The sequence below is a fragment of the Brienomyrus brachyistius genome, chromosome 6 (genome assembly GCF_023856365.1).
Source record: "Brienomyrus brachyistius isolate T26 chromosome 6, BBRACH_0.4, whole genome shotgun sequence".
Classification (NCBI taxonomy): domain Eukaryota; kingdom Metazoa; phylum Chordata; class Actinopteri; order Osteoglossiformes; family Mormyridae; genus Brienomyrus; species Brienomyrus brachyistius.
In genome coordinates this window covers 25,739,070-25,765,552 of record NC_064538.1, presented here as the reverse complement: position 1 = coordinate 25,765,552, position 26,483 = coordinate 25,739,070, and the positions used below count along the sequence as shown (strand labels likewise).

The following is a 26,483-nucleotide window of genomic DNA, read 5'->3' as shown; positions in this document are numbered from 1 at the left end:
ACTGGCCTACAAAAAAGAATCAGTGCATTAAGGAAGGACTTGCATGCAGAGAACAAGAAAACAAAATCAGACTAGAGTCTGGATTTAAAATATTTCTTTTGCCACATTACAAGGCTGTGACAATGAAAATGTAAAAAGTGCATTTGCACTGACGAAAAGTCCAACATGGACTGAAACGTTAGCACTTTTGCACTCTGCACTTTCACATTCTTTCATTATCTGTGTAGCCCTGCAATGTAACAAACCGATATGCCTAAAATCCAGACTCTAGTCTGAATTCTTCTTCTGTGCATGCAAGTCCTTCCATGCTGCGCTGAAACGTTTTCCCTACCTACTGCACCAGAGAAGACAAAGGACAGGTTTTAAGGTGCAGCTCAACCCTTGTGAAATACAAAAAAAAAATCAATCACATTTTTTATTGTTTTCTCCAAAATACCCTGGAGAATATTAACCAGCTTGTAGCAGCTACAGCTATTTCCTAGGAAAAGAAATTATGAATGCAATTAAATGACATTAAGGTTCTCTTCCATGAAAATGATAGAATATATTTAGCAACTGTTGCGATTTGGATACTACAGTAACTTGCACTGTAGCCTCTAAAACGATGGGTTTGTGATTTTTCTCTAGTGCTTTATTCTTCAGCCAGTGTCTATATGGAGTTATCCAGAGTGTGTCCTAGGGTGCTTGAGTTAGTCTGTTTGAGGAGAGAGTCACCCTCCATTTCTTGTTTACCACATCTAAAAAAAAAGGGGGGAAAAGGGTTGGATCAATGAATATCCATAAAAATGAACTAGCGTCAAGTAATACGACAGCAAAATACAATTACAGAGATATGACAGCAAAATTCAAGTCACGATTCTAGCTCCAAAAATACAACCAAACAAATTCTTCAAGAATTCACGTTCATCTTCTCCAAACTGAAAGACAGGATTACTGTACTGTCTCATACTAGAATTCTATAGTACAGTTTAAGCTATTTTCGATTAAGTTGGAACAGTATAAATGCTAGTCCAGAATTTAGAACTTTCAGTGAAGGTTCACATCCGAGTAAATGTAAATGATGGTGAGAAAAACCTTTGACATGGTTCTCAAAAAGGGACGATCACGATGCACGGTTAACATGTCAACACATTTCCTTGCGAACGAATTTCTAACCTGGGAACTGGCCCACTGATTGGTCCATTTCCTGTCCTGTCACTGGACTGCTGGTCCAGCTCGGACAATAGCTTCAGTATATTCAGTGCAGCCTGTTTGGGAACAAGTCAGAAGTGTGAGCTACCTAAACAGAGGGTGCTGTACAGAGCAAGTGTGTTACATCAGAAGCAGAACAAGAGCCCAGCACACAGAAAGGTGCACAAGATACCCACCATGTCATGGCAAGATTCCACATCTTTCCCAATCCCATGGCTGATGAGGGGAGGCTGGGAGGAGCAGTTGATCAGCGACACAAACTCGTTCTTGTTATTCTTGGGAAAATCCTTATATTCTACCTGCAAAGCCAAAAAAGGGCATCAAAAGCCATAGCTTTTCAGTTCAATTCAATTATATTTGCATAGTGCATTTTCACAACATTACATTGTCTCATACCTTCTGATCACCATTCATTTAACACTGTGATGCCCATGATTTTCATGGACATGGTCGTAACATACCACATAAGCACAGCAAATGACATGTTTGTTTGATTTAAGTTACGACTGAGTCAATAAGCAAAGTAATCTGTACACAGATTCTGAGAAGGTACCCCACACTGTCAAGGAGTCCCCCGTACCTGCAGGCCCTGTACAGTGGCCAGGTAGCCTAGCTGCTCTGATGGGCGTGTGAGGGGCCCAGGGGGCGGGTGCGACAGGCTGTTGTTGCTCTTGAGAATGGTCTCTGCAGTTAGAGAGGTGCCGGCATACAGCAGCTCATTGGCGATCATGGCAGTGAGGGTGGCCTTGGCAGGGTTAGGCGGCACACGGCTGTACTCCTTGTTGTGGTGGCCCTGGTTGGCACCAACTGCCTGCGCCACCTCAGGCACCATGGGCAGAATGCCTGCAGGCAGCTGCTGGTGACTCATGTAGGGCAGACGGAACTCGTCTTCCTTGGTTCCTGGGACAAGGGGGAGACAGAGGGGTGAGAATCAATATGCAAAGCCAGTTGCTGGTCGCTATGTCAAAGAAACTACAAAAGATGGTGGTTTCCATGCTACTCACTGCGGTGAGAATGGCATGACTAAGTCTAAAAAAAACATACAAAAAAAAAAATCTCAACACTTACCCATGCTGTTATCATCCACTGTGTTGGGCTCAAAAAAGGTCACTTTTCGCCCATCTCCTGGTTTTTTGATTGGTGGCTTTAAAAATACAGAAAAATAATATATACATGGCTGCAGAAATAAAGCACCCTAACCAGTCACTTGATCATTATTGGTTATATAGGATTACAAGCTCTTCGGTGAATTTAGATAACCTGTATTTTTCTAGGCAATCAAGTAATAAGATTAAAAATATGTATATCATCTGAAGATGGTTCCATGATGCCGACCTTTTCGTCTGTTTTGAGGGCTGGTTTCGGGGGCTGAGGCTGAGGCACCCTGAATCCCATCAGCTCCAGCATCTTCTCAGCCGCGTTGCGTTTGGCGATTTTCTTACTGGGACCCATGCCCTCTGCACTCTGGATGCAGACTCTCACCTGGACAGTGCAACACACAGAGGCACGTAGCAGATGATCGCTCTCTCGGTCTCACTCTGACTAAATGGCATAACTATCTCACGCCCCCAGGTGGGACCGCTGGGTGGCATGAAAACGTCTCTCACCTGCATGACAAACTCCCTGCGTCGTGGCAGCCCTCTCTCTGTAACCAGGCTGTACTCGGGCTCCTTTTCCTTCTTGGCCTGCTGAATCTGTGCCAAGCGGCTTATGGGGTTCATGCCCTGCCCGTACTCTGGGCTGGTCTGCAGCTGGAGAGGGTGAAGCCAGCACAGCATCAGCCTTAAAGCTCATACCACCCACAAGCCACACTAAGGCTGCACGATATCGCAAAACCTCCTCAAGTAGTATCGCGATTTTTATAAAATTAAAAACGAAATTACCTGAAATAAACTATAGCCAAACAGAGCTTATTATCTACCAATAGCATGTGTCAAATAAGCTGGTGGTGCTGCTGCAAGGCGTGTCAACAGACACAAAGCAGTGCCGACAAATGCAATGTGATTATTGCGCATGTGGACATCGCGACGACAATGCTGAAATGATACACCGTGCAGCCCTATGCAGCACAAACATGAATCACAATAGGGTAAAATGACACTGGACAAAATTCACATCATGATATTTGAAATTTCTGCAATAAATACTGAGAGATTTATAAAACTATAAGGGGTTGAAAATTCACCCATAATAAATACAGATGCTCCTCTACTTACGAATGAGTAACGATCGGACAGGAAATGGGAGCCCAACAAACACAATTTGGACTTACAGTCCCCTTCGTTCGTATGTCTTAAAGTTCGTAAGTAGAAGAGCATCTGCATAGCTAAAAAGAACTTATATTCTAACAAAAGAGTCTGTAAAATAGGTTGGTAGTGTTGCTGTGCCAACAGACACAAAGCACTGCAGACAAATAACCTGATTTTGCTCAATATCGTTTCTATGATATTCAAAATATTTCCATACAGCCGGAGAAAAATGTCAATTGGTGACCGGTTCTTGTTCACTTTCTCCTCCTCAATTATTTTTGTTATATTCCTCACAAATGCACCACACCGTCTATCAGTGAGATGTACTTTTTTTTAATCTTAAATCTTAAAAAGTAACAATCATCAGAATTAAAAGCTTCCTAAGCTATGTTTCCTAGGACGGAATAAAAATGTTTTTGCGCAACTCGAATGATGATCTCAACCCAGTTCACTTATCGCAGTCTTTGTGAGGTGACAACTGCATGTACATAACATGCAACATTTATATTAACATAAATCACATCCAAAGGGATGTGCTGAATGAGGACAGTGATCTACTCCCAAACTATGGCCTGCTGTTTTTAGATTCACTCTGCACTGGCTTTACCTTCTAATCCCATCTTTCAATTACCCCCAAGTCATGGAGGCAACATGGCCCTGACCTTAATGATAGACTTGGTTTTCTTCTTAATGCGTGGCTGTAGCTTCTCCATGACGGGCAGCTGGGGGAGTCGGCGCAGCTCCTCCAGCACTGCTGTTGCTGCACATTTCTTAGCCAACTTCTTACTCTTGCCATCACCTTCAGCGGAAAATTCACCTACAGTTACCCGTACCACAAAGCTCTTCATATGTGGGGGGCCTGCCTCCTTTAGCACCTGGGAGGGGCGGGGGGGTAATGACCAGACAGTTACAAAGATTAGTGAAAACATTCGTAACATTCATGGCATGATTAACTTAAGCATTGCTTTGTTTTGGAGAGCAGGAAGAACATTTGCCACCTCGAAGTTCACTGGCATGTTTCTCTTCAGTGCAATCTCAAACACCTGGCTGATTTCCGATTTGTTGAGGTTCTCTTCCAACGTTTCACCATTCACCTGTGATAAAAGAAGCTTGCCGTTTATTTTCTTAGCAGAAAATCTACATTTCAAAACAATCGCAAAGTACACTCGCCTTACTGACCCCTCAAGAATATTTTACACATTATTGTTTTGAACATTTTTAAGTGTAATGAATTTACAGGTTCTCTGCAGAGCACATTTAAAAACAAACAGAACAACAACTAAAATGCATTTGGATCCTCAGATTTCAAGCCAATGAGCATCTCACTTCTGGTAGCTGCTCTAGCAGGGTGTCCTTCTGCAGCGTCCTCAGGGCCTTAGAGGCCGCGTCGTGTTTGGCCGCCTGCCGCGTGCGGCCTTTCCCATGGAACTGCTGGCCTCCAATTGACAGCTCCATGTGGTACAGGGCTGGCCCTACTGGTGGGAAGGGGTAGTAGTACCTGTCCCATGTCAGAGGAAATGACTTATAAAAACAGAGATCTTCACACACAGGACAATAATTCTGTAATGCAGTAGCATTACCAACATTTACATTACACTTGCGTCTTGGTTTCTGCATTTTATTACTGGCTCACAAACTTCAGATTTCTATATTTAGCAAGCATGCATACTTTACACTGTTGTATGTTTTTTGAACATGTGGTTTAAACAATCATGGTCTCTGACTGCAAACATATCCAAACTTTGACTAATGGAGCCTCTTGAAAAGACAGTCATTGTTTTACCTGCCGTACTGTATTAAAAAAAAACACAAACACCATTTGCTAGCTGCTCTTCACAATAAAATTCTACAAGTACAACATGACCTTATCAAAAGACGACCTTCCTTGAATCTGCATACACATTTACAAAAAATGCTTGGATGTTCAGATCATCTGGCACAGGCCAGGCAGTTCTTACCGTGGATAAGGAGTTGGTGCCCTGATGGTATAATTGAAACTGGGTCTCATTCCAGGGTATGGGTCAATGGGCTTATAGATGGGTTTCTTTCCCAGTTTCATACAAAGTGCATTAAGCTCCACAGTGTGTGTTATGCTGTCTGTAAATTAATGCAGAAAAATATATACTTTCACACAATTACTACCCAGACCAAAACGCAAATTTATAATTATTAATAGTATGTCAAGTTATTATTTTCCAGTCTTTGTTAATTCACATAAATATTAATTGAACTCTGATACACACAAACCGTGGGTGTAGAAATTATGAATGAGTAACTGTGCAATAGATTTTCATTCTCAATTTTTTTGCCCAAATTATTCTGGTCCCACAAATGAATCAAGCGACTTTGACATTCAGTGTTATGCTAAGGTACACATTTGCTGCCTTATGAAACCTTAGCCTAGAACATCCGGTTACCGACACTAAATTTTCAAATGATTTTCCTTGTGTTCTTCTGCTAAGTTGATTCCCATGTTACTAACGGTGAAGTTCAGAAATGGAAAAAATAGATTTTCTTGACAAATACTTTGTTGCTACATCCATTTTCTTTCTGAATAGTACACATCCCATTGCAAGAGGCTAAGCCTTCATCCACTCGCACAAGCTGTGTTGAAGAGTGACCTCGTCTTCAAATACTGGTTATCTAATGATGCAAGTATACCCCAGCCAAATGGTGTTTCATTTCTTTTGACAGACCACCCACTCATTGTGTAGGCTGTCTACTACTTGTGCTTTTTAACAATTTTGATCCTAAAATTATTTATGCCTTAAATCAACTTATTTGCCGTTTATGGATATTTTCTACATACAACCGACTCCCTCCCTTCTGTTATTGCTGTGGTCGCTGGCCGGTGGAATACCCCCCATATTTAACCAGCTGAAAAAATTCTTCTAGTGTACTTGAAAAGTACTTTTCCATTTATATTTGTTATAACAGTAAATTTAATAATGGCTCCATTTGCCTGCTGGTGCAGATACGGTGCTGGAGCTACCTGGATGGTCCTCTCCTCTTGTTTTAAACCATAATGAAGCAGAGTGCTCATTTTGCCTAGTCACTACTTGCACTTATGCCTTCACGGTGCACCTTTTCTTTAAGAGCTCACACAGACAAAACTGGATGTTTCAATACCTGTATGTCTAACTTTATACTACGTTAATCGTTTCACTCCTACCTGTTTAGCAGGCTAGCTAGCCATAGTCAAAGGCAAAGTCTTGATAACTGAATAACTTTAATTTAAATAAATTTTCTGACTTTTTTGCATTATATTTTCTTTCTGCTTTAAATGCAATGTCCTTTAAGAAGGTTTTTGTTTAGCTAGCGAACAATTTAATGTCAGCAATGCATTAGGCTACAAGAGTTTTGAAAATAGCTAAAGCTAGTATTGTTGCTTGCATTAGACTTACAGATTCGGCTCACTTTCACACTCCCACATTTATCTCAGACAATGGGTGGTTTAGTGCACAGCAACTCTTGTTAAAAGCAAGAGCCAATTAAAAATCTTACAAAGGGAACTGACTTTTTTAGAGATATTGTATCTACTTTGGATAAGGTAATCTTGGGAGTCCAAGGGCCTAAAACATCTGGTAGTCCCTCAGGGAAAATGTAGTTTGCTTGTTTGGTAGTTCCAAGCATCTCAATTAGTGATTTAGCCACTCGTGTAAACATACAGTTATCACACAGTAGACATACAGATTGTCAAAATGGACACATGTTGGGACTGGTACACACAGTACAGTGTACCAGCTTCTAACATGAAAAAACATATATAATAAATCTGTAACTAAAAAGTATGAAAGACATTGCATTTAAGTCTTTAAGCTAATCAAAATACACTGAACAAAAATATAAACGCAACACTTTTGTTTTTGCTCCCATTTTTCATGAGATGGACTTAAAGATCTACAATTCATTCCAGATACACAATATTACCATTTCTCTCAAACATTTCTCACAAATCAGTCTAAATGTGTGATAGTGAGCACTTCTGCTTTGCTGAGATAATCCATCCCACCTCACAGGTGTGCCACATCAAGATGCTGATCTGACATCATGGGTAGTGCACAGGTGTACCTTATACTGCCCACAATAAAAGGCCACCCTGGAATGTGCAGTTTTGTCTCACAGCAAAATGCCACAGATGCCACAAGCATTGAGGGAGCGTGCAATTGGCATGCGGACAGCAGGAATGTCAACCAGATCTGTTGCTCGTGCATTGAATGTTCATTTCTCAACCATAAGCCGTCTCCAAAGGCGTTTCAGAGAATATGGCAGTACATCCAACCGGCCTCACAACCGCAGACCACGTGTAACCACACCAGCCCAGGACCTCCACATCCAGCAGGTTCACCTCCAAGATCGTCTGAGACCAGCCACTCAGACAGATAATGCACGGCCCCATGTTGCAAGGATCTGTACACAGTTCTTGGAAGCTGAAAATGTCCCAGTTCTTGCATGGCCAGCATACTCACCGGACATGTCACCCGTTGAGCATGTTTGGGATGTGCTTGACTGGCGTATACGACAGCGTGTACCAGTTCCCACTAATATCCAACAACTTCGCACAGCCATTGAAGAGGAGTGGACCAACATTCCACAGGCCACAATTGACAATCTGATAAACTCTATGCGAAGAAGATGTGTTGCATTGCATGAGGCAAATGGTGGTCACACCAGATACTGACCGGTTCTGAGTCCCCAGACCCCCAATAAAGCAAAAAACTGCACATTCCAGGGTGGCCTTTTATTGTGGGCAGTATAAGGTACACCTGTGCACTACCCATGATGTCAGATCAGCATCTTGATGTGGCACACCTGTGAGGTGGGATGGATTATCTCAGCAAAGCAGAAGTGCTCACTATCACACATTTAGACTGATTTGTGAGAAATGTTTGAGAGAAATGGTAATATTGTGTATCTGGAATGAATTGTAGATCTTTAAGTCCATCTCATGAAAAATGGGAGCAGAAACAAGAGTGTTGCGTTTATATTTTTGTTCAGTGTAGTATAAGAAACCAAAAGTCATACTCTCCCATACACGGCTAGGCCACACTGCTCGGTTTTCATTTGTATAACTATAATTCTATATGCTTTGTCAGGGTGGGTAGTCATAGTGTTCGGGATGAGGAAGTGTCTGAATACAGACTTTTCTCCATAAACTCCCCTTCATATTCTCAGCCTGGCACTGCACATAGCCTACCACTGGCAAAAGGCAGCAGACATTTCAGACAATTAAATGTCTTTAGATATTTTTCTACATTATTCTGGAGTTTCTCTTTCATTATTTGAATTACCATTTATCAATTATAGAATACACTGTATTTTCCCACGGTACCTATCATACGATGTGCAGCGTGCACTAGGCAAGGTAGCTAGACATACATTTATTTTCACATACATTTATTTATTTTTTAATTTATATTAAAATATAATGCAATGCAATATGCGTATAATGCAAGTGGTCGTAAGTCACGAAGTTCACAAATTGTCTTTAGTGACGGTCATGGAAAAATAACACAACTCTTTTGCAATTTCAACAGTTATGTCTAAAAATATTAATTCAACTTCATTCAAAAGTTCATTAACCAGTGTCGTCAGCAGACTCTTTAAAATTGGGAAGATTCTCTAAGACTTATACGCCACACAAAATGAAAGGTGGGTATTCTACAGTTCTGACAAGTTCCAGGTTAGGAGTTAAATATGAAATATCTAGTGCGTGTGAGAGATGTGAGGTATATGATGAACATTTGAGAAGACCTGTAAGCATCCCTCTGCAGGGGCCATTACCTGGATTCTTGCCTGTGTTGCGGGGGCTGCGCATGGTGGGCTTGGGAAGTGTGGTCTGGGACAGAGCGGTGGCAGCTGCAGAGTGCTGTGCCTTCTTGATACTTGTTCCCTCAGCTTCCCAGTGCTGCTCCCCCAACGTTAACCTCACTGAAAAAATCTTAATGAACGGGAAGCGGGGGGGTGGGGTAGTGGGGAGCTGAGATGAGCTAAAAAGCTTCATATTTTTCAAATGGTGTTCCTACTGAAACCACTGCAGGTGAACTGCTCGAAGCACAGGTTGAGCTCTTAAAAGAGAAAATTGCTCGGCTGAAAATTTTACGTTTAACACACTGACAATGCAGGAATTGCGAAAAGTGTATCTTTTTGTGATTACCTTGGCATGCGCTGGTCCCTGTTCACTAAGGAGTTTGTATTCTGGCTGGATCTTGTTGAAACGGGCTAACTCATTCACCAGACACATGGGGGTCTTCTCTTTAGGGTTTGCCATGTTGGGTGCTGAAACTGAACAGTTTGCAGTTATAAGGTAATTATACGCAAGCACTTACATAGCTGGTACACAAGTTCGCATTCGCCATATAAAGGTTAAAATGTTTGGTAACCTTTATTATGCTAATGGATACTTGGGAACCTCATTACAAGCCAACAACTTTCCAAAGTTTTTGCAAAAGTCCCATTAGGTAATCTGCCTTTCAACCCTTTAACTGGATGATTCTTCTGGACCAACTTTCATTGGACTACATTGTTCCTTTTGACGGTTTGGCCTGTAGCAATTAACCAGTTTGCACCATACACAACACAAAACAGCTCAGGTAGTGGCCCAAATATTTTATATTTATATTCTATAAAAAAAATAGGAAACTAAGTACAAATTCTCAGTATCACTGTAAATTTCTGCTAATGCGCTCTATTTCCACAGCCCCTAATTATTTACAGGATCAATTAGGAATGTACACTGAGTGACCACTTTTTATGTACACCTGCTCGTTAAGACAAACACCCTGCTCCTCAAAACAGCAAATCATGTAGCTGCAACTTAATACAATAAGCATGCAGACACACTCACTTTGTGGCTAAGCATTAGAATGGTCAAGATGTATGATCTAAGTGATTTTAAGCATTGTATGATTATCAATGTCAGGTTATATCCAAGATCCCTTACCTAGAGTTTGTAGGACATGGATGACAAACAACATCATCCAGCCAATGGCAGTTCTATTTACGAAAATATCTTGTTTATGAGAGGGGTCAAATGAGAATTACCGGCCTCATTCAGGCTAACGCTGTAATTGCTCAGCACAACAGTGGTATGCAGAAAGGCATCAGCTCAATCACTTGTCGACCCTTGAAGTGGCTCTGGAGACAAAATGAGGTCCTACCTAGTGTCACGTAGGGCTACCAAAGAAAGAGACAACCGAGTGTATACTGATAATCCTTGAAGTAGGTCTCAGCAAGCAATTCACTTGCAAAAACTGAATTCATGTAGCTGATAGTGCAAGACACTACTGAACAGAAAGGTGCTAATATTTGATAAGGCTGTTAGTGCTACTTTAATATATTGCCAGCCAATCAACTTTCAAAACAGACCACAAAGTATGACAATTAATGCAAGTGGCAGCTACACCTATAGCTGGTATGGTCTTCATATTCATTCATTCTCTAGCAGGTGTATTGTTTATTTTTTTTTGCAAAATAAAGGTTGTCCTCTCACCATAAAACAAAACTCATCTTACGGTAGGAGTAACTAGCCAGCTGGCAGTTAACACAGACACACATGCTCGTACCTGCAGGTGCATTGAAAGGAGTGACTGAGGCAGACGGCAGGGCAGAACTCCGCAGGGGATGGCTAGCACTCTCAGAGGGCAGGGTCCCAGACGCACAGGGAATACTGAAGCCAGGCTGGGGCTGGGGAAGCGACATGGGCACAGTGCTGGGAAGGGGACCACTGAGAGCTGGCTGGAACTGGACCTGCGACATGTCGAGTGCCTGGCAGCTGCCGATCTTGATCCTTGGGTGGGATAGCTTCGAGGAGCAGAAGTAGAGGGCGTCAGTGTAAGACAGGTATGAAGAGAGGCTGCAAAGCGTTTCCTGAAGAGGGAAATGATCAAAAGTGATCACTGACCAGTCTTATTAACGTCATTCATCTTTTAAGGATCACATATTTTAGGCATACCAGAATACCAATTAATTACTTTAGTGCTTTAATTCAAACAGGTTAAGAAGATACAATAAATATTACTGTAGGATAATTAATATATAAACTATAAATCTAGAGTCCAAATTTCCACGTTAGTGAACAATTTCGTACTGGTGTGTGTGTGTGTGTGATATATTATATATATAATTATTATCATCATCAACAAAAATAATAATGATTATTATTTAAAAAAAAAAAACACTGGCCAGGAATACTGCATGTAAATTGTCGACATATTATGCACAGGCGATATTTCTTATAACAAGACCAACTGAACGTCGGGACGTATTAAAGCCAAATAATTGCATGGAAAAAGGATGCGGTATTAAAGGCTATTAAAAAAACACTGGAACCAACATAAACCAAAAACACCTGCGATAATATCTCAGAAATGACTTTGTGCGTCTGCGGCCTAGGCGGCTCAGCAAAGCCAACAGTCGGCAAGCTGCCTGGCAAACTTTCTTTCGCCGGCTGACATTGAGCGCTGGCAAAATCAACTGTGAATGATAATGTTACTACGATAGATTAAGGAGGTGCTGTGAAGCAGCCTGTTTCTGCGCCATGTTTCTAGCGGCTTTCAGCGCTGGAAAACGGGACCTACAGACCTGTCAGGGCAAATTATACCCACTAAGCGAGAGAAAGGACGCGAAGGATGCGAATAACCAGGGGGACACGGTGACATGTGGCAAGCTTAAAAGCCACATCTTTCACAATAAATACACGTCTTGGTCGCATTTAGTCACCCTCCGGTAACAGGCTAAGCGGTTTAGCCGGTGGAAACAAACTGCAGCACCAAGGACTCGGGTATTAATGTCTTCTGGTAATTTTCATGTAATGAACTGAATTAAAAAGGGAAAAAAATAGTCTGAAATAATTACACCCATCCGCAAATATCACACAAATAACGGGCTGTCATCGGAAACATTAGCTGCCTAGTCAACGGGTGCATGTTGCAACACCGGAGGTTTTATTTCCCTGTGTAGCACGCATTCCTCCCAAAGATGACAGCCTGATTTGCTACTCTAACACAATTTAACGCTTCATATTGCGGAATTGTACACAGCTGCAAGCGAAAACTCGAATCACTACAGTACCATAATACGACATTGGACGACTTGTAAGCGTAGCTGCCCGTACAAAGGCGTCCGAATGAGTCTCACCTTTTATTCTTTCCGTCCAGGCTTTAATTACTCCATGGGCTACAGTGCTTTGAGGTATTAGTGTTTGGTTTCACCGCAGTTACACAGCACTCCCCTTGTTATTTGACATAAAGTGTTTGAGAAGTGGTGGTGAGAGGAGGGGGGAAAAGGCAGACAAGGCAAACACTAAAGAGAATGGCTCAGGCTCAGCTGTCCCTCTCCAGGAAGTGACGCCAGCGGCCACGGGAAGCCAGCCTTCGCTGCGGGGACTCTGCCTACCGATCGCTTAGTATAGTGGACGTATGCGCTTGCAGTCATGTGCAGTTGGCTGTTGTTTAGATCTGTGCTGCTCATATTTAACATGTAAGCGCATCAGTGTCGCCCAGGACTTATGCCTTGTAACCAAGGATATCGGTTCCCAGCAATCGCACTGATCCGATTCAGTTTGCGTGCCCCCTACATTGTTCTAATCATTTGATTCTAGTTAGTAATTTTGAGACCGTGCTCCATTAATTACAAAGCAGACCATGTTCAGCAAGTAATGTACTATTTGTACTAGGAACTGAAAATCCCAATCGAAATGTTTTAAGGCACATGGAAAAGACGAGAATTGCCCTGAGATCTATAATCGTCAAGTCAAAGGAGTCACAAAACATTCCACCAAATTTCATACAAGTGCTGTTCTTTATTAGCAGAAACGTGGACAATACATAGACAAGACTACATCCAAGCAGCCTGAATGCAACAGAGAAAAGGGGAGAGCTCCCCTAGCAAACAAGTACTACACAGTTGAAGCTCCCAAGAATAAAACAAATGTAAACGGCAAAAAGCCCAAACCTGCTTCATTAGTTTTGCAGACCAGATTTATGCTAGGGGACTTTCAGTACTGTAAAGGTATATCACTCCTTCAACAATGGCATAGTTACTTCACAGGAGGAACTGATTAGATGTTTTGATATTGAGACTGACAAGTGGCTTGATGCACAAATCCACTTAAAAGCATGAAACCTCACTAAGCTCTGCTGTGTGATAGTAGCAACCCTGTCCACACATTAAATCAAACCAGCTGCGTTAAGGAAGCATGCCAACCACTTGAAGGCACCTTGCATGCCCATCAACGTTTTTAGTTGCTTTCACTTTTGATGCAATATACCTGCACAATTAAAAACCTCTTTAAAAAGCTCCAGTCCAGATGAAACATGTTGAACCAGATTTGACATTTTTGTTTTGTAATTTTTCAGTCTGACAGATGCTGGTAAAGTCAACCATTCAACTCTGTCCTGTCTAGTTCCAGTCCATTTTCCTGGGCTCCATTACACCAGCTGCACACTGGCGGCTTGCAGATAGCCCTGGAGGAACTGGAGGGCCTCTGCGTTGAGACTGGTGCTTAGCATGGAGGGAACCTGCCAAGGGACATGTGGGACAGCAAGTAGTTTGGTAGCATTCTACTTGAATATTTGGCATCTCAAATACCATACAGAGAAGGTAGTCACTCACCCTTCCAGGACAAGCAGTAGACAGTTTGTGTAGAGACTGGGCTAGCAGAATCTTGGGGTTGCTAACAGCATCTCCAATAGGGTCATGCTCTTTCTTTCCCGCAAATGCTAGTTGGGAAAAGGCAGTTTGGTACCCAGGAGTGTCCTCAATGTCAATGAAGTGCTCATCATCGGGGATGCTGTCATCTTCTGGCAACTCAAACAGACCAATCAGAGCCTGCAGCAGCGGCGACCTGTAGAACCAGAAGCATAATAAAAATTGATGATAATAAATAATAAACCCTAATCCACAAATAGACTTCTTTCTCACCAAAGTTTAGTATATTCCGTGTCCATCATAGCTGGACACTCGGTTAGAACTTTGGTGATGCCAACTGCACAGATCTTCTTCTCCACCTGGCCAGAGATCTTCTGCACATCTGGAATTACAATCTTCTCTAGCACCATGCCAAACATCCTGAAAGAAACATCGAGGGTTGATAATTAGTTGCTCAGATATAAACCACCTCCTCTAAATGATTAAGCAATTCATGCAAGCAAATCTTTCATTATAGTATTTTCTCTTAACGAGCAGAGACTTACTTTGGCTGGATGTTGTCAAATATCTCTTGCAATGCAATTGCTCCATACTTGACACAGTATAGATTGATGAAGACCAAAAAACCTGTTAAAAGCAAGACATTAACTGTACAGGATGGCGCTTGAGTCCCATTACAAACAAATACCTTATATCTACCTTCAACCAGCTTTACAGGAATATTGCAATTTTTAATCCTGACTTGACTTAAGCTTTACAGTTTCCCTGTATTCTTATGTTTACCTTAAGATAATCAGTGCAAGTAGACTACAATGCTTTCAAGAGATCGGATGTTGCCTAGCATGCCATACAGCAGTCATTCCATGGATTCCATACATTCTAGACTGTTCTAAAGCCAGAACTTGCTACCCCCTGCCCTGGACTCACTCTTGATGAACTTGGTGGTTTTGGAACTCTGCAGCCTTTGAAACAGCAGGATAAAGATTTGTTTCCTGTACTGAGTGATAGACTCCCTGAAATGCAGGACAGGTTTAATTAAGACTCCGTAATTAGAACTTAAATGGGTTCCTACAATACATACCAAAGCATCAAATATAAAGGCTGCTCACTAACACTGAGAATAGAGATTGGATTATACATGGGTAAATATTTGAATCTCCTCACTTACGGAGGCATGTGTTCGATGATGCTGTTCAACAAGTAGAAACCCTGGTGATCATTGGCCTTCGAAGCGATAAGCTTCTGGAACACTCCCAACAAACCCGGCTGCGAGAGAGGTTGGGAGAACCAAATTAAAACTTCAGAACATCCATTTTGAAATCTTTAAGATTCAGCATGAATGCTACAATCTAGTGAAAAGGTACAGTGCCAGTCAAAAGTTTAGACACACCAAGCAAGTGTGATAGCATGGCCTAGCTATCACACCCAACACAGTAGAGATGGTTTGGGAGGAGTTTGACCAGGGATTGAAGGAAAAGTGGAGAAATAGTGCTCAGCGTGTGCGTGAGAACTTCAGGACAGCCGGGGAAGCACCCTGAGAGGCCACCTCATGAAACTGATGTAGAGCAGACAGTAGGATCAGCCAGTCCCTGGAGCTACTGGGGGTTAAGGGCCTTGAGCAAGAGTCCAATGGCGAGATCATTCCGCCAACCATGGGATATTAACAGGCAACCTTCCGAGGCCTAAGCCACAGAGCTGCCCCCCCTCCCTCCCCAAAACAACATTTTTTGTTTAACACTGTTTTGGTCCGTGCATAATTACACAAGTTATTTTATAGTTCTGATAATTCTAAAATGTAGATAATCGTACAAATTAAAGTTTATTTGCAAATCAAAACTTGACTGGCACTGGATTTCAGGCAGCAATGCTGCACAGATTGAATACGTGTGCTAGTCAGAAGCCCAGGGTTACTTACAATCTTGTCAGCGGCTGAGGTGGCGATAGTGGGACCCCCTTTCTGCAAGTAGGCCTGGAGCAGGCGCACCAGTGGGGGAATGTTGCCGGTGCGCTCCCAAAGCACAGGCTGTAGTAGGTGGGGGAAGAGCGCCATGTAGGAGGAGGGAATAGTGTCGGAATGGATCTCCAACAGCAGAGACATTACCTGGAACACGTATGGCACAAATTCTGGAACCACAACCAAAAGGGCAGGAGTTAGTTATTTAAATGGACAAAAAAAATCTTAAACTCCAACGTGTGTCTTAAATCAAGGGGAGCTACTTTCAAAGGTATGAGACACCCAGTCATTAAAATACTGCTGATGATGCCTAGCACATGTCAGAAGTTACTGATGAAGGGAGAAATACAATTCTAGTTAAATTAAGAGCAAAAACATTTCTGAAATTTTTAGATGTGACTTCTGCTCATCCACAGAGGATGGGGGCTTGTGGAAAATAACACTTGGAGCAGATTCACATACCCTGCACATCATTTTGCAAGATCTCAGTGAAAACTGGAAAGAGTGCTTCCTCAAAGTTGCCCACTGTAGCAGGGTTAGCCTTGCAGGTGATCCTGATAGACAGGCAAAGGGACTCGAACAGGTAGTGGTTAAAGTGTGGCTTGCTGGGATTCTGAAAGAGACAGAGACAACAGGTCAGGTTCATGAAGATCTTGAATTTAAGATTTGGTCATGGATCAAACTCAGCCTACCTTACTGACGAGGAGGAGCTTGTGTGTGAGCTGACCAATCAGAGTGGGAATGTATGGAACAATAGCCTCCTGCAGCAAAGAAAAGCTGCGCATAATTGCTGCAAGTAATAAAAATCAAGAGTGAGAGGTGCTGTGTATGCGCATATGCAAGGCATACTAAACGATAGCACCAGCAGTGGCAAAACAGAACAAAACAGGCCACCTTTCATGATATATTCATTCTCAGAAGATCCAGGCAATGCCAGCGCCTTAAACAGGTTGTTCAGGAGCTGCTCTGTGAAGGGGGCAATCTCAGTCGGGGAGATACTATGGGACCAGAGCAAAAATTATGGGTTTAAACACTTTAAAGTAGCATCAGCTCTAATTGAGAAACTGCAGGGGGAACAGCTTACAAGAACGATGGCTGAAGATACCAACTGTTAAGCTTAATTCATGCTTCAATTTTCCGTCTGCAATTACGGTCTATGCACTGTCATGTGTGCAGACTCATGTAATACTACATTTGTCTGTGTGCACGGATGGTCACGACTGGCTCAAGTAAATAGCAGTGAGATTCCACCAGACCATCAAACATGTTTCTTGCAAAAGCACTATCGACACGCAGACACACAAAACGTCCACTAGACCCAAAACTTGGTCTGCATGTGCGCAGTCCGCATGAACACACCTGATAAAATTTACTCTCATTACTCTCTCTGTGCGTGGACCGTAGCGATACAGAAAAGTGAAGCATGCATTTTGCTTCTGGGCACAGTACAGATGTGTTGGGGAGCATTGACAATGCTCAGCAGTGAGACATCAGGGTCACTCACAGTGTGGAGTTATTGGGGCCCCTCATGGTGAAGAGCCTCTCCAGAGCATGAGCAGCGTATGTGTGCTGTACTGTGCTCTCAGTCTGCAGGTGGGCCACCAGAAGCGGTACAGCCTGGAGAAGCTGCTCCTTTGGGAGCTGTGATAAAAGGTCACACATGTAGACAATGATAGTGTATTAAATACATATATAAAAAGCCACAATTTTCAGGGGGCCGAGGAACGGTCTCTCACTTGACTCCTGAAGATCATGACATATTTGATGGCGTCTGCCTTCAGTACTGGAAACTCATTTACTGAAAAGAAAGTGTTGGTAAATTAACAGACAGATATAGACTCTGATGCAGCCTCACTGCTGCAAAATGGGAAAAAAAAATGTATTACTCAGGAAGTAAGCAACCCTGGCATATTTATCGTTTACTGAAACTTAGCAAATCATTTTTAAAATTAAAGGCCACCAGCATTACATCACACAAACCTTCTGACATGGTTTAAAATCTTACCGTTTGGTGACTTCAAGTCCGGGAGAATGTGGTTCACAAAAAATTCTGTCAGATTTACAAGTTCGTTCGCTTGAGTTATTCCATGCTGGGACAACGAGAACAAAGCACACGTGGGTTCAAAACTGTATTCAAATGTGCAATGAAGTATCACATCTCATTCAATGGTCTAAGAAACTCAACTAAATAAGGGGCTCCGCATTCCAGAACATTGGTGTGCCTACCTTCTGTGTCTGGGCTTTGGAGGCCAGCGAAGTCACCAAGTAGATGGCAGCATCTTTGTGTTTCCAATTGACTCCAGGGTTTTTGGCATATTCTCCAAGCATAGAGTTTACATAGCCAGAAAATATCCCGGTGACTGGGCCCTCAAAGAACTTGCAAAGGCCACGCACCAGATCGCAGGCTGCCCGGCGCCGAGTATCTATATCTGTAGATATACGACAGTAGCCATGAAGTCACAGAACTTACCAATGCATTCCAATAATAAGCATAAACATCCTCTAGCTTCCATGTTGTCAAACTATAGTTTGATACAAGCACATTTTATTCCAACTGCTTCAGCGGAAAAGGGAACAACCACCAGTCCTTCATCTCATTTTAGGTCCTGCAGAACAGTGTTAGTCTTCAGCAAGGTAGCACACAAATCAGAATGCTTCACAAAAACTAACGATACACGTGCCCCAGTTACGGGATCTGCACAGGGAAAGAATGAAGCCTGAGAAAAACAAATGCCAAGAAAACATGACTGAAGTTACCAGATCCTTCCAGGTCCCTTCTTATATACTCCTCAGAGTTGTCTTCAAAAGCCTCTTCATCTGCACCTGTAGGCAACATGGTCATGTCAACTCGGCAGAGGATTCATAACATGGGAAAGAATGAAGACAAATATTGCAATATGTGGTAACAGCTCTCAGCAAAGATGGCCCTTTCCGAATGCATCAAGTTAAACCTGCCGACACATATGTTCTTGGCAGCTTACATGCAAAATTACTACAATCCGGTCAGTACTTTGAACAATATAAAATAAAATCTAGTTCCCATGATCAAGCACCCCCTCATTTCCATATTTTGAAAGAAATGTGAAAATCCACTGCTACACACCAGGAACCAAAAGCAGACACCATCAAGTAGATTCAGTAAGTCAAACAAGTAGAATTGTTTTTTTTTGTCCCTGATACAAACAGGGAGAAAAAACTAAAGTTCCATCTCATAATTTCAAACCTCTATAGCTACCTCCATACAAACAAAATAAAAAAAACATTGCTTTTCTGTTGAATACAACAGATTACCAGACAAAAGTTGTTTGCAAAACCTAAAACATACACCCCAACGGTCTGTTAGCATAGCCCCATTTTAATAGTGCAAAAGTTAACGGCTTCTGTTCATCCCAAGTTGGGGAAAACTTAATGCTATGATAGACAATACGCTTTCAGGGAAAACATCTATTCATGCAATTTTATTCTATTGAAAAATTATGAATTATGACTTTTTTAACCACTATGTTGTTAACTGACACCATTGCCACCACCTACTTATTGCTCCATCTGCCACTGAAAGCGATTGCTTCCCCGATGCCCACACCACTCACTCCTGAACTCCATGTTGGGAACGATGACCTTCTCACAGATGCTGGTCAATATATTCTGGTCCTCAAACAGACGCTTGTAGTGTGGCCTTTCACACACAGAGGCAAGGAACTGGATAGCATTGCTTACTAGCTGTTAAAGACACCAAATCATAATACAATCATTAAAAAAATAAATACATAGACTACACATCTTACATGGTTCTGCAATATTTGCACACAAAAAGTTCTCAGATAGTGCTAAAAATTTATCAAAACTTATATAAAATACTTGTATTTTATATTTTCTTAAATGTCTTAAGATTCTGCAGTTTCTGCAAAATAATCGGAAAAAGTGCCAACTATCTTAAAAAGGGATTAACCGTTACACTTTTTTTTGACAATGCATTAATCATAAAACTAAATATTAAATAAATTACATAAAAGTGCACAGGGAAATAACTGACCAAGTCATATTTGACCTCCTGACCAGTGGTGACAAGTAGGTTCCATATGGCTGTGACAAACTGAGGCAGGTATGGTTGGAATTCCTCGTCGTACTTTTGTGCATAGAGGGCGGCATTATCACAGATCTGAGACTTAAGCAGCTCCAGCAGACCTGCTTCTTCCTCATCCTTGGAAACAGACGGGCAATAGAGAATAAGAACAATTAGGGAAGACCAAATTAAACAAACATTAGGAACAATATATATAGAAAACTCTACATTTCCTGTATTTCCACACAAACAGTACAACAGAGTGTAAAATTCAGCTATTCCCATTTTTCTTTAATTAAATTAATAAAGTTATACACATCTACATGGTTTACACCAAAATGAAACTAAACGTAACTCACATCTGTCTGGAGAAGCTTGTTGTCCAAAGTCAGTAAATTGTGAAAATTTGTCATCCAAGTTTCCATGTTGTCCTCAAAAAATTCAGGAAGATCCTACACAAAACAAACACAGTGTTGACAAAAAGAGTAACCTTTGGGTCCAATGGATTCCTACAGCACATGACCCCCACCTGGAAGTTGAGGCTGTAGAACAGCTTAGAGATGAGCGTGAGGGATGAAAACAGGACCTTCAGGGCATTGACATCTGTGGAGTGAGTCTTGCACAGCTCAATGGTAGCCTGAGAGGAAGCAGTCAATGGAATTACATAAAAGGGTTAAAAAGGAAAACCAGGGCTTACAGCCCACAGTGACAAACAGATTCACGAAAAAATATACAATTAAACAACTAAACTTTAATGTATGTGAGCTCCTCAATATTTATTAAAAGCTAACAAGCACAAACATTACATATCAACTCAAAACAATTAATGTACAACATTGACCAAAACAAACCTTAAAAAGCTCCGTCAGAGGCTGAGCAAATGTGTCCAGTACAAGCTTGATCTCCATCCAAAGCTCATTAGACTTGAACTCATGCCGATACCTGCCAGGAACAAACGGAGTCTGAGAGGAGGATTGACAAATATTACAGCACATTTCCTAAAAATCCCAGATTTAAAAAAAAAATAAATAAAAAAATGGATAAAACTTATTCCAAAACAGGCGGTTGGGAAATGTGTCATTCACAATGATGTATTTTTGTGTAGGGCTGTGTGATATATTGTGCACATGTACAACAATCATATCGCATTTGTTGGTGCTGCTTTGTGTCTGCTGACAACTTGCAGCAACAAAACCAACTCATTCCACACATTCCATTGGTAGATAAGTTCTACATGGCTATAGTTTAATTTCAGGTAATTTCAAAACCTATTCTGTCTAAAATTTCACATCGCAATGTGATATCGTGCAGTCCAATTTTTGTGGTTGCAGATCACATTGTCTGGATATATTCTTTGAACTTGCCTAAGATTTCAAAGTCAGGCAGCAGTAGTTTTACCTTCATATCAATAGAAACAGGGTATCAGAGACCAACCTTTTGAAGAGTGAGTGGGCAGTGCGCAGAACTCCATTGATGATGTGGAAATCTCCACTCTGGAAGCGGTTCACCATTTCCCTCAAGAGGTCAGGCCACTTCTGTGGGAAGTCCTCTCTGCCGATGATGCTGATGGCATCACTTAGCTAGATGTAGATATGAGAAGGCTTGTCGTCTGACAAATTTCACAAAGCAACATACATTCATAAAAAGGATACTTTTTTTGTCCTCTAATTAGCTTCAATTAAATGGGTATTGACTATAATGGTACTATTCTCTCTGAAATTGTGTTTTGCAAGAGGACTTCCCAGCAACTGACGGTAAAAACTTTAGCTGCCTGAGGTAGCAACTATCCGAGTCCACAAGGTTTGTTGCATTTCCTACCACTGTTCTATAGCAATGTCTAATGTTATATGGGTGCCTAGAGAGGTTTGTTCATATTCGTTCACTTAGCAAAATGAAGCCTGACAATTCTAGAAGAGAAGTTCCTCATGGTTAAAATCACACAGTAAATTAAAGGAGTGCTGGTCTTCTCCACTCCAGAGCAGCCTGGACATAGTGGATTAAGTGGATTAAGGAGACAATTTTAACTTAGTGAACTGTGTTGGAGACAAGTTTGATTCATTAAAACAAGTCTTGGAAAATCTCGTTACAGTTACCAAAATTATCCTGACAACTAATCCTGTTTTTCAGTACAGGGCCCTGAACTCAGAATAGCATCAGCTTTGACGCTGATCATGATTACATCATAACCGCTGCAAGTAAAATCTGCTAATTCAGGACAGTTTTCCCTCAAACTGGGAACAGGAGTTCTAGAAACATGATCACCAAGGGACAAACAAAATAATGGAAAACTGTCATAACGTCATCACAACAAAAAATACGTACAATGGAAATGTAAACAATTGCAACTTTTTCCAGTAACTGGTGTGTTTGCTCTTACCAGTGATAAACTAGAGCTAAGCAATACACTTAGTCATACTAATGCTTCACAGCCTTTCAGCAGGATTTTTGACATACCTGTTTCTGAATCTGCTCTGGGCTGCTTAGCATCAGGTTTACTATATTGGCTTTAATCGCAGTTCGATCTGCCTCTGAGATTTTGTTGGGTTCATCTTCCACCTAAAAAGCCACCACACATAATTAGAAAATAAAGGCTCCTTTGACAAGATATTACACTGTAGCAAAATGATCAGAGAAATGGAGGAAGAACAAAAACTCACTATACGCCAATTTCTTTTGATGTAGTTTTTGAAGGTGACTGCTGCACAAACACGAATCACATTGTCCTGTGATTTTTCCAGTAGTGTGAGTAGCAAGATTGGATAGTTCTGGTTCCCTTCCACTGACTCCAGAAACTTCTCAGCTGATGAGGGTCAGGGAAAAATAAAATCAAAATCACTAACACATTGTATATGTAGCTAGCTGACAAAGAAAAAGAAAGGCCCATGTAACAGATATGCTATAGAGACCCATGACCGTAATACCTGGTCGCCTGATTGATGGGTCTGGATCAAGTGTTTTCTGAAGAAATTCTGTCAAAGTTTGCAGGTTGGCATCGTTTAGCTCCATGGCTCCCTAAAGAAAGACCAAAAATATGTAATCTTCAAAATCAAGTTGCAGATAACAAGCAGTATACTAACTGGGCAAGCTATTCTGGACATCCTAGAAAGAAAGCACTGCAGTGTAAGTATTGCCAGTTAATATAAATATACCTTTAATGTCGAGCGGGATAAGGCATTTTGATTAACAGGGGTTAACATCATGACACCTAAGCCTACTGGAGTCTTACAACATCATACTAAAAAGGTGAGAGGTGAAAAATAAAATTCATACGAGGTGGCGGGCGCCAATCTAACTTCGGCCAGTTTCTAGCGAGCTGGCTAACGGTAACCCTATACTTCCAAATTCAATCAATGCTCTTATCAAAGGCAACAACCGGGTGCGTCTTCCTAACTTAATCGCGACAACTGATTAAAATAACGACGGACAGCCATGTGTGCGACTACAAATTCACTCGGTCGCAACGACATACATGGCTCCGTTGTACCTGGTTAGCGGGAATGCTGGTTAACTAAACCAACTAACGGCGGTTCGCCTGTTTGTATTTACTGCACACAAACAGCAGTGTGGCGGTGCATTATTATACCGATCCCAAGGTGGGTATTATCTGGTCTTCGTAATAAGTAGCTTTAGCGAAGAGTTTCTCCAAGCAGGCCACAATATTGAGGCCCTGATAGTGAAGCGGAAAGGATGGCGGTCTGATTAGACTTTAGGTTCGTAGCACTTGCTTTATGCAGAAGGCCATTAACGACATGCATCGATGTATTAAGGACTGTTATCTAGATACAACGTAGTATGCCAGTTCGAGTTGCTGTTAGCTAGCTAATGCCGGCATACATATGACCGGCATTCTAGCATGCTAATCTTCCTAGGCAGGAGTTAGCCCACTGCCAGAAAACACGTTAATGACTTACGATTGCAAACTTATCCATACTAGGGAATTACAACGTGCGTTAACCATATTTTCACAGAGACTAATTTCACTCAGATTTATGTCACCGGAAGAGTTGGACTAACCAGCGTTATCATGTTCAGATGTTCAAATGGTGAGTATGCTACATTAGCCTGAATATACAATGATTTGAATTAGAATATTGCGCTGGTAACAACGACTCTAACAATACAGCAAAATAAACTTGCCTTTTCGTACAAGACAAAGATATGTCTCTGGGAACTACTGTGTAGCCGAAGACGCAGATTGAAGGCTCGCACTCCAGACGCGGGGTAATACAGTATTTCTGTTCCCTTGCTTTCAAAAGTACCAGTGAACGGCGCGGTCACTTCACAGCGCAGGCGCGTCTGTACGCCTCTCAAATGCCGTCACTTCAGCTGAAGTGCATTGTGGGTTATTACAAACATTTTTACCGTCACATTGTACCGTCCCCTTAAAAAAATGTGTCTATAATAGATTCAGATGGCCATGTCAGAGAGGTTAAACTATAATACGAAGGGCACATTTCTAGAAAAAAAATATGGAATATATTGCGAGTTTTCAACCTGCGTGAACGTGTCGTGTTATTCCGCTTTCCGCAAAGCGGAAAATATTCAACAGGGACCACTCTTCCCCTGATCTTTAGTCTTGCATACTATATCTGTCAGCTGTATCCAAAATGTGACTTAAATCAATGTTGTCACATTAGTCTTTTTGTTGTGCCTGGTATGGACACATGGACAGCAAGATCTCACAACCATAACTGTTGTGCAATTTAAGAAAATGTTCTGGGTTTTTTTGTGCACTAATTAGAAGTTGGTGACAGCCTTTTCTCTCCCTATGCCCCATCCATTTAATTGTTAATTTCTCCGTGAAAGCAATCTGGAACTCAGACTGTTAGAGGGTTCCTGGTATAAGACATATTGAAAACTCAAAGAATATACACTCACTTGCCTCTTTTGCCTTCAAAACTGCCATTATTCTTCGTGGCATAGATTCAACAAGGTGCTCATAACATTCCTTTGAGACTTCAGTCCATGATGACATCGTAGCACCATGCAGTTGCTGCAGATTTGTCATAAAGTGATTCTCCTGTTCCACCACTTCCCATAACCACTTTATTGGATTGAGATCTGGCGACCGTTGAGGCCATTCGAGTACAGTGAATTAATTGTCAGTTTTAAGAAACCAGTCTAAGGTGGTATGAGCTTTGTGACATTGTGCGCTATCCTTGTCATTAGAAGCTGGGTACACTGTAGTCATAAAAGACTGGACATGGTCAGCAACAAAACTCAGGTAGGCTGCGGCATTAAATGATGCTGAATTGGCACCAAGCGGCCCAAAGTATGGCAAAAAATATTCCCCGCACCATTACACAGTCTGAATTGTTGATATAAGACAGGATGGATCCATGCTTTCATGTTTACATTAAATTCTGACCCTATCACGTGAACGTTGCAGTAGAAATGAACACGCACCAGGGACATGTTTCAGAAAGCTGGATTTCTTGCTTGGTAGGATGATTTGTTGGTTTTAAAGTACCCCAGCTTAAATCAATTTTGTCTTCACATTTAGCCCAGACTGCCTAAAAACTGACAAGCTATCCAGCTAACCAAGAAATGCTTTCTGAAACATGCCCTATTTCTAGCCAGGTTCATTGTTAGCCATTGTTAGCAATAGTAGTTGATTACAATACCATAAATTACACATAGCAACATGTCCACAGATAGTGATTGAACGGTACTGTGTGTACAACTGATGAATGAGCAACAACTAAGATGCAAGTGCTAATAAGCAGTATATTAATTTAACAGCTTTAACTTCTGTTGATAAAGGGTACAGTCATCGTGAATGCTGAGGTTGGGGTTGCAGCGGTTCCTCCGACTTTCTGAATTGAAATTCTGACTTCAGGAGGTTCCAGTTGAAACTTCTAAAACTGAACTGCAACATTAGTTTCCTGTTCTCATTGACAGGAGTTGCACCCAGTGTGGTTATCTGCTGCTGTAGCCCATCTGCTTCAAAGTTAAACATGTGCATTCACAGATGCCCTTCTGCAGACCTTGGTTGTAACCAATTTGAGTTGCTGTTGCCTTTCTGTCAACTTGAACCAGTCTGCTCATTGTTCTCTGACCTCTGTCATCAACAAAGAATCTATGCCCAGCGAACTGCCACTGAATGGATGTTTTTCCTTTTTTGCCCCATTCTCTGTAAACACTACAGATGGATGTGCATGAAAATTCCAGTAGATCAGCAGTTTCTGAAATTTCATACCAGTCTGTCTGGCACCAACAATCATGCCACCTTTAAAGTTACTTAAATCACCTTTCTTCTCCATGCAGGCGTGTGATGCAAACCTTAACCGAAGCTACTAACTTGCATCTGCATGATTTTATTTGTTGTGCTGCTGACATATGATTGGCTGATTAGCTGCTTCAATGAGCAGTTGAA

General features: G+C 41.6%; 2 protein-coding genes across 4 annotated transcripts; both read right to left on the bottom strand.

Annotated features, from left to right (window-relative positions):
- Window positions 1–401: 401 nt before the first annotated feature.
- Window positions 402–12,802, bottom strand: stau1 (staufen double-stranded RNA binding protein 1). Of its 2 annotated transcripts, none has more exons than XM_049018326.1 (15): window positions 12,579–12,802; window positions 11,006–11,309; window positions 9,598–9,725; window positions 9,225–9,381; window positions 5,399–5,537; window positions 4,767–4,938; window positions 4,439–4,534; window positions 4,103–4,315; window positions 2,799–2,942; window positions 2,527–2,673; window positions 2,260–2,335; window positions 1,772–2,091; window positions 1,368–1,490; window positions 1,156–1,247; window positions 402–737 (listed from the first exon to the last, which is right to left on the bottom strand). In XM_049018326.1, the coding sequence occupies exons 2-15, from the start codon at window positions 11,196–11,198 to the stop codon at window positions 650–652; spliced, it is 2,088 nt and encodes a 695-aa protein (XP_048874283.1). In that variant the 5' UTR covers window positions 11,199–11,309; window positions 12,579–12,802; the 3' UTR covers window positions 402–649. The 2 variants fall into 2 exon arrangements, with proteins under 2 accessions (XP_048874283.1, XP_048874284.1); XM_049018327.1 differs by having other exon boundaries at window positions 11,006–11,243.
- Window positions 12,803–13,222: 420 nt separating this feature from the next.
- Window positions 13,223–24,411, bottom strand: cse1l (CSE1 chromosome segregation 1-like (yeast)). Of its 2 annotated transcripts, none has more exons than XM_049018307.1 (25): window positions 24,241–24,411; window positions 23,029–23,115; window positions 22,765–22,907; window positions 22,562–22,663; window positions 21,542–21,687; window positions 20,959–21,049; window positions 20,637–20,744; window positions 20,467–20,559; window positions 20,078–20,245; window positions 19,635–19,764; window positions 18,802–18,867; window positions 18,271–18,473; window positions 18,050–18,134; window positions 17,781–17,842; window positions 17,549–17,685; window positions 16,939–17,042; window positions 16,737–16,834; window positions 16,507–16,657; window positions 16,006–16,214; window positions 15,259–15,356; window positions 15,018–15,103; window positions 14,636–14,717; window positions 14,364–14,510; window positions 14,055–14,286; window positions 13,223–13,960 (listed from the first exon to the last, which is right to left on the bottom strand). In XM_049018307.1, exons 2-25 carry the CDS (start codon window positions 23,111–23,113, stop codon window positions 13,871–13,873), a joined length of 2,916 nt encoding a protein of 971 aa, XP_048874264.1. In that variant the 5' UTR covers window positions 23,114–23,115; window positions 24,241–24,411; the 3' UTR covers window positions 13,223–13,870. The 2 variants fall into 2 exon arrangements, with proteins under 2 accessions (XP_048874264.1, XP_048874263.1); XM_049018306.1 differs by lacking the exon at window positions 24,241–24,411 and adding an exon at window positions 23,257–23,333 and having other exon boundaries at window positions 23,029–23,119.
- Window positions 24,412–26,483: the final 2,072 nt, after the last annotated feature.

Excerpts from the sequence above, each read along its gene's own strand:
- stau1 (XM_049018326.1), bottom strand. The coding sequence starts at position 11,198 with ATGTCGCAGGTCCAGTTCCAGCCAGCTCTCAGTGGTCCCCTTCCCAGC. Across the intron at positions 5,538-9,224 it reads CAACACAGGCAAGAATCCAG|ACAGCATAACACACACTGTG; the intron begins GTAATGGCCCCT and ends ATTAATTTACAG. Across the intron at positions 2,336-2,526 it reads CCCTCAAAACAGACGAAAAG|CCACCAATCAAAAAACCAGG; the intron begins GTCGGCATCATG and ends GTATTTTTAAAG.
- cse1l (XM_049018306.1), bottom strand. The coding sequence starts at position 23,307 with ATGATGTTAACCCCTGTTAATCAAAATGCCTTATCCCGCTCGACATTA. Across the intron at positions 15,357-16,005 it reads CCTCAGCCGCTGACAAGATT|CCGGGTTTGTTGGGAGTGTT; the intron begins GTAAGTAACCCT and ends CCTCTCTCGCAG. Across the intron at positions 14,287-14,363 it reads ACGGAATATACTAAACTTTG|GTCGCCGCTGCTGCAGGCTC; the intron begins GTGAGAAAGAAG and ends CTGGTTCTACAG.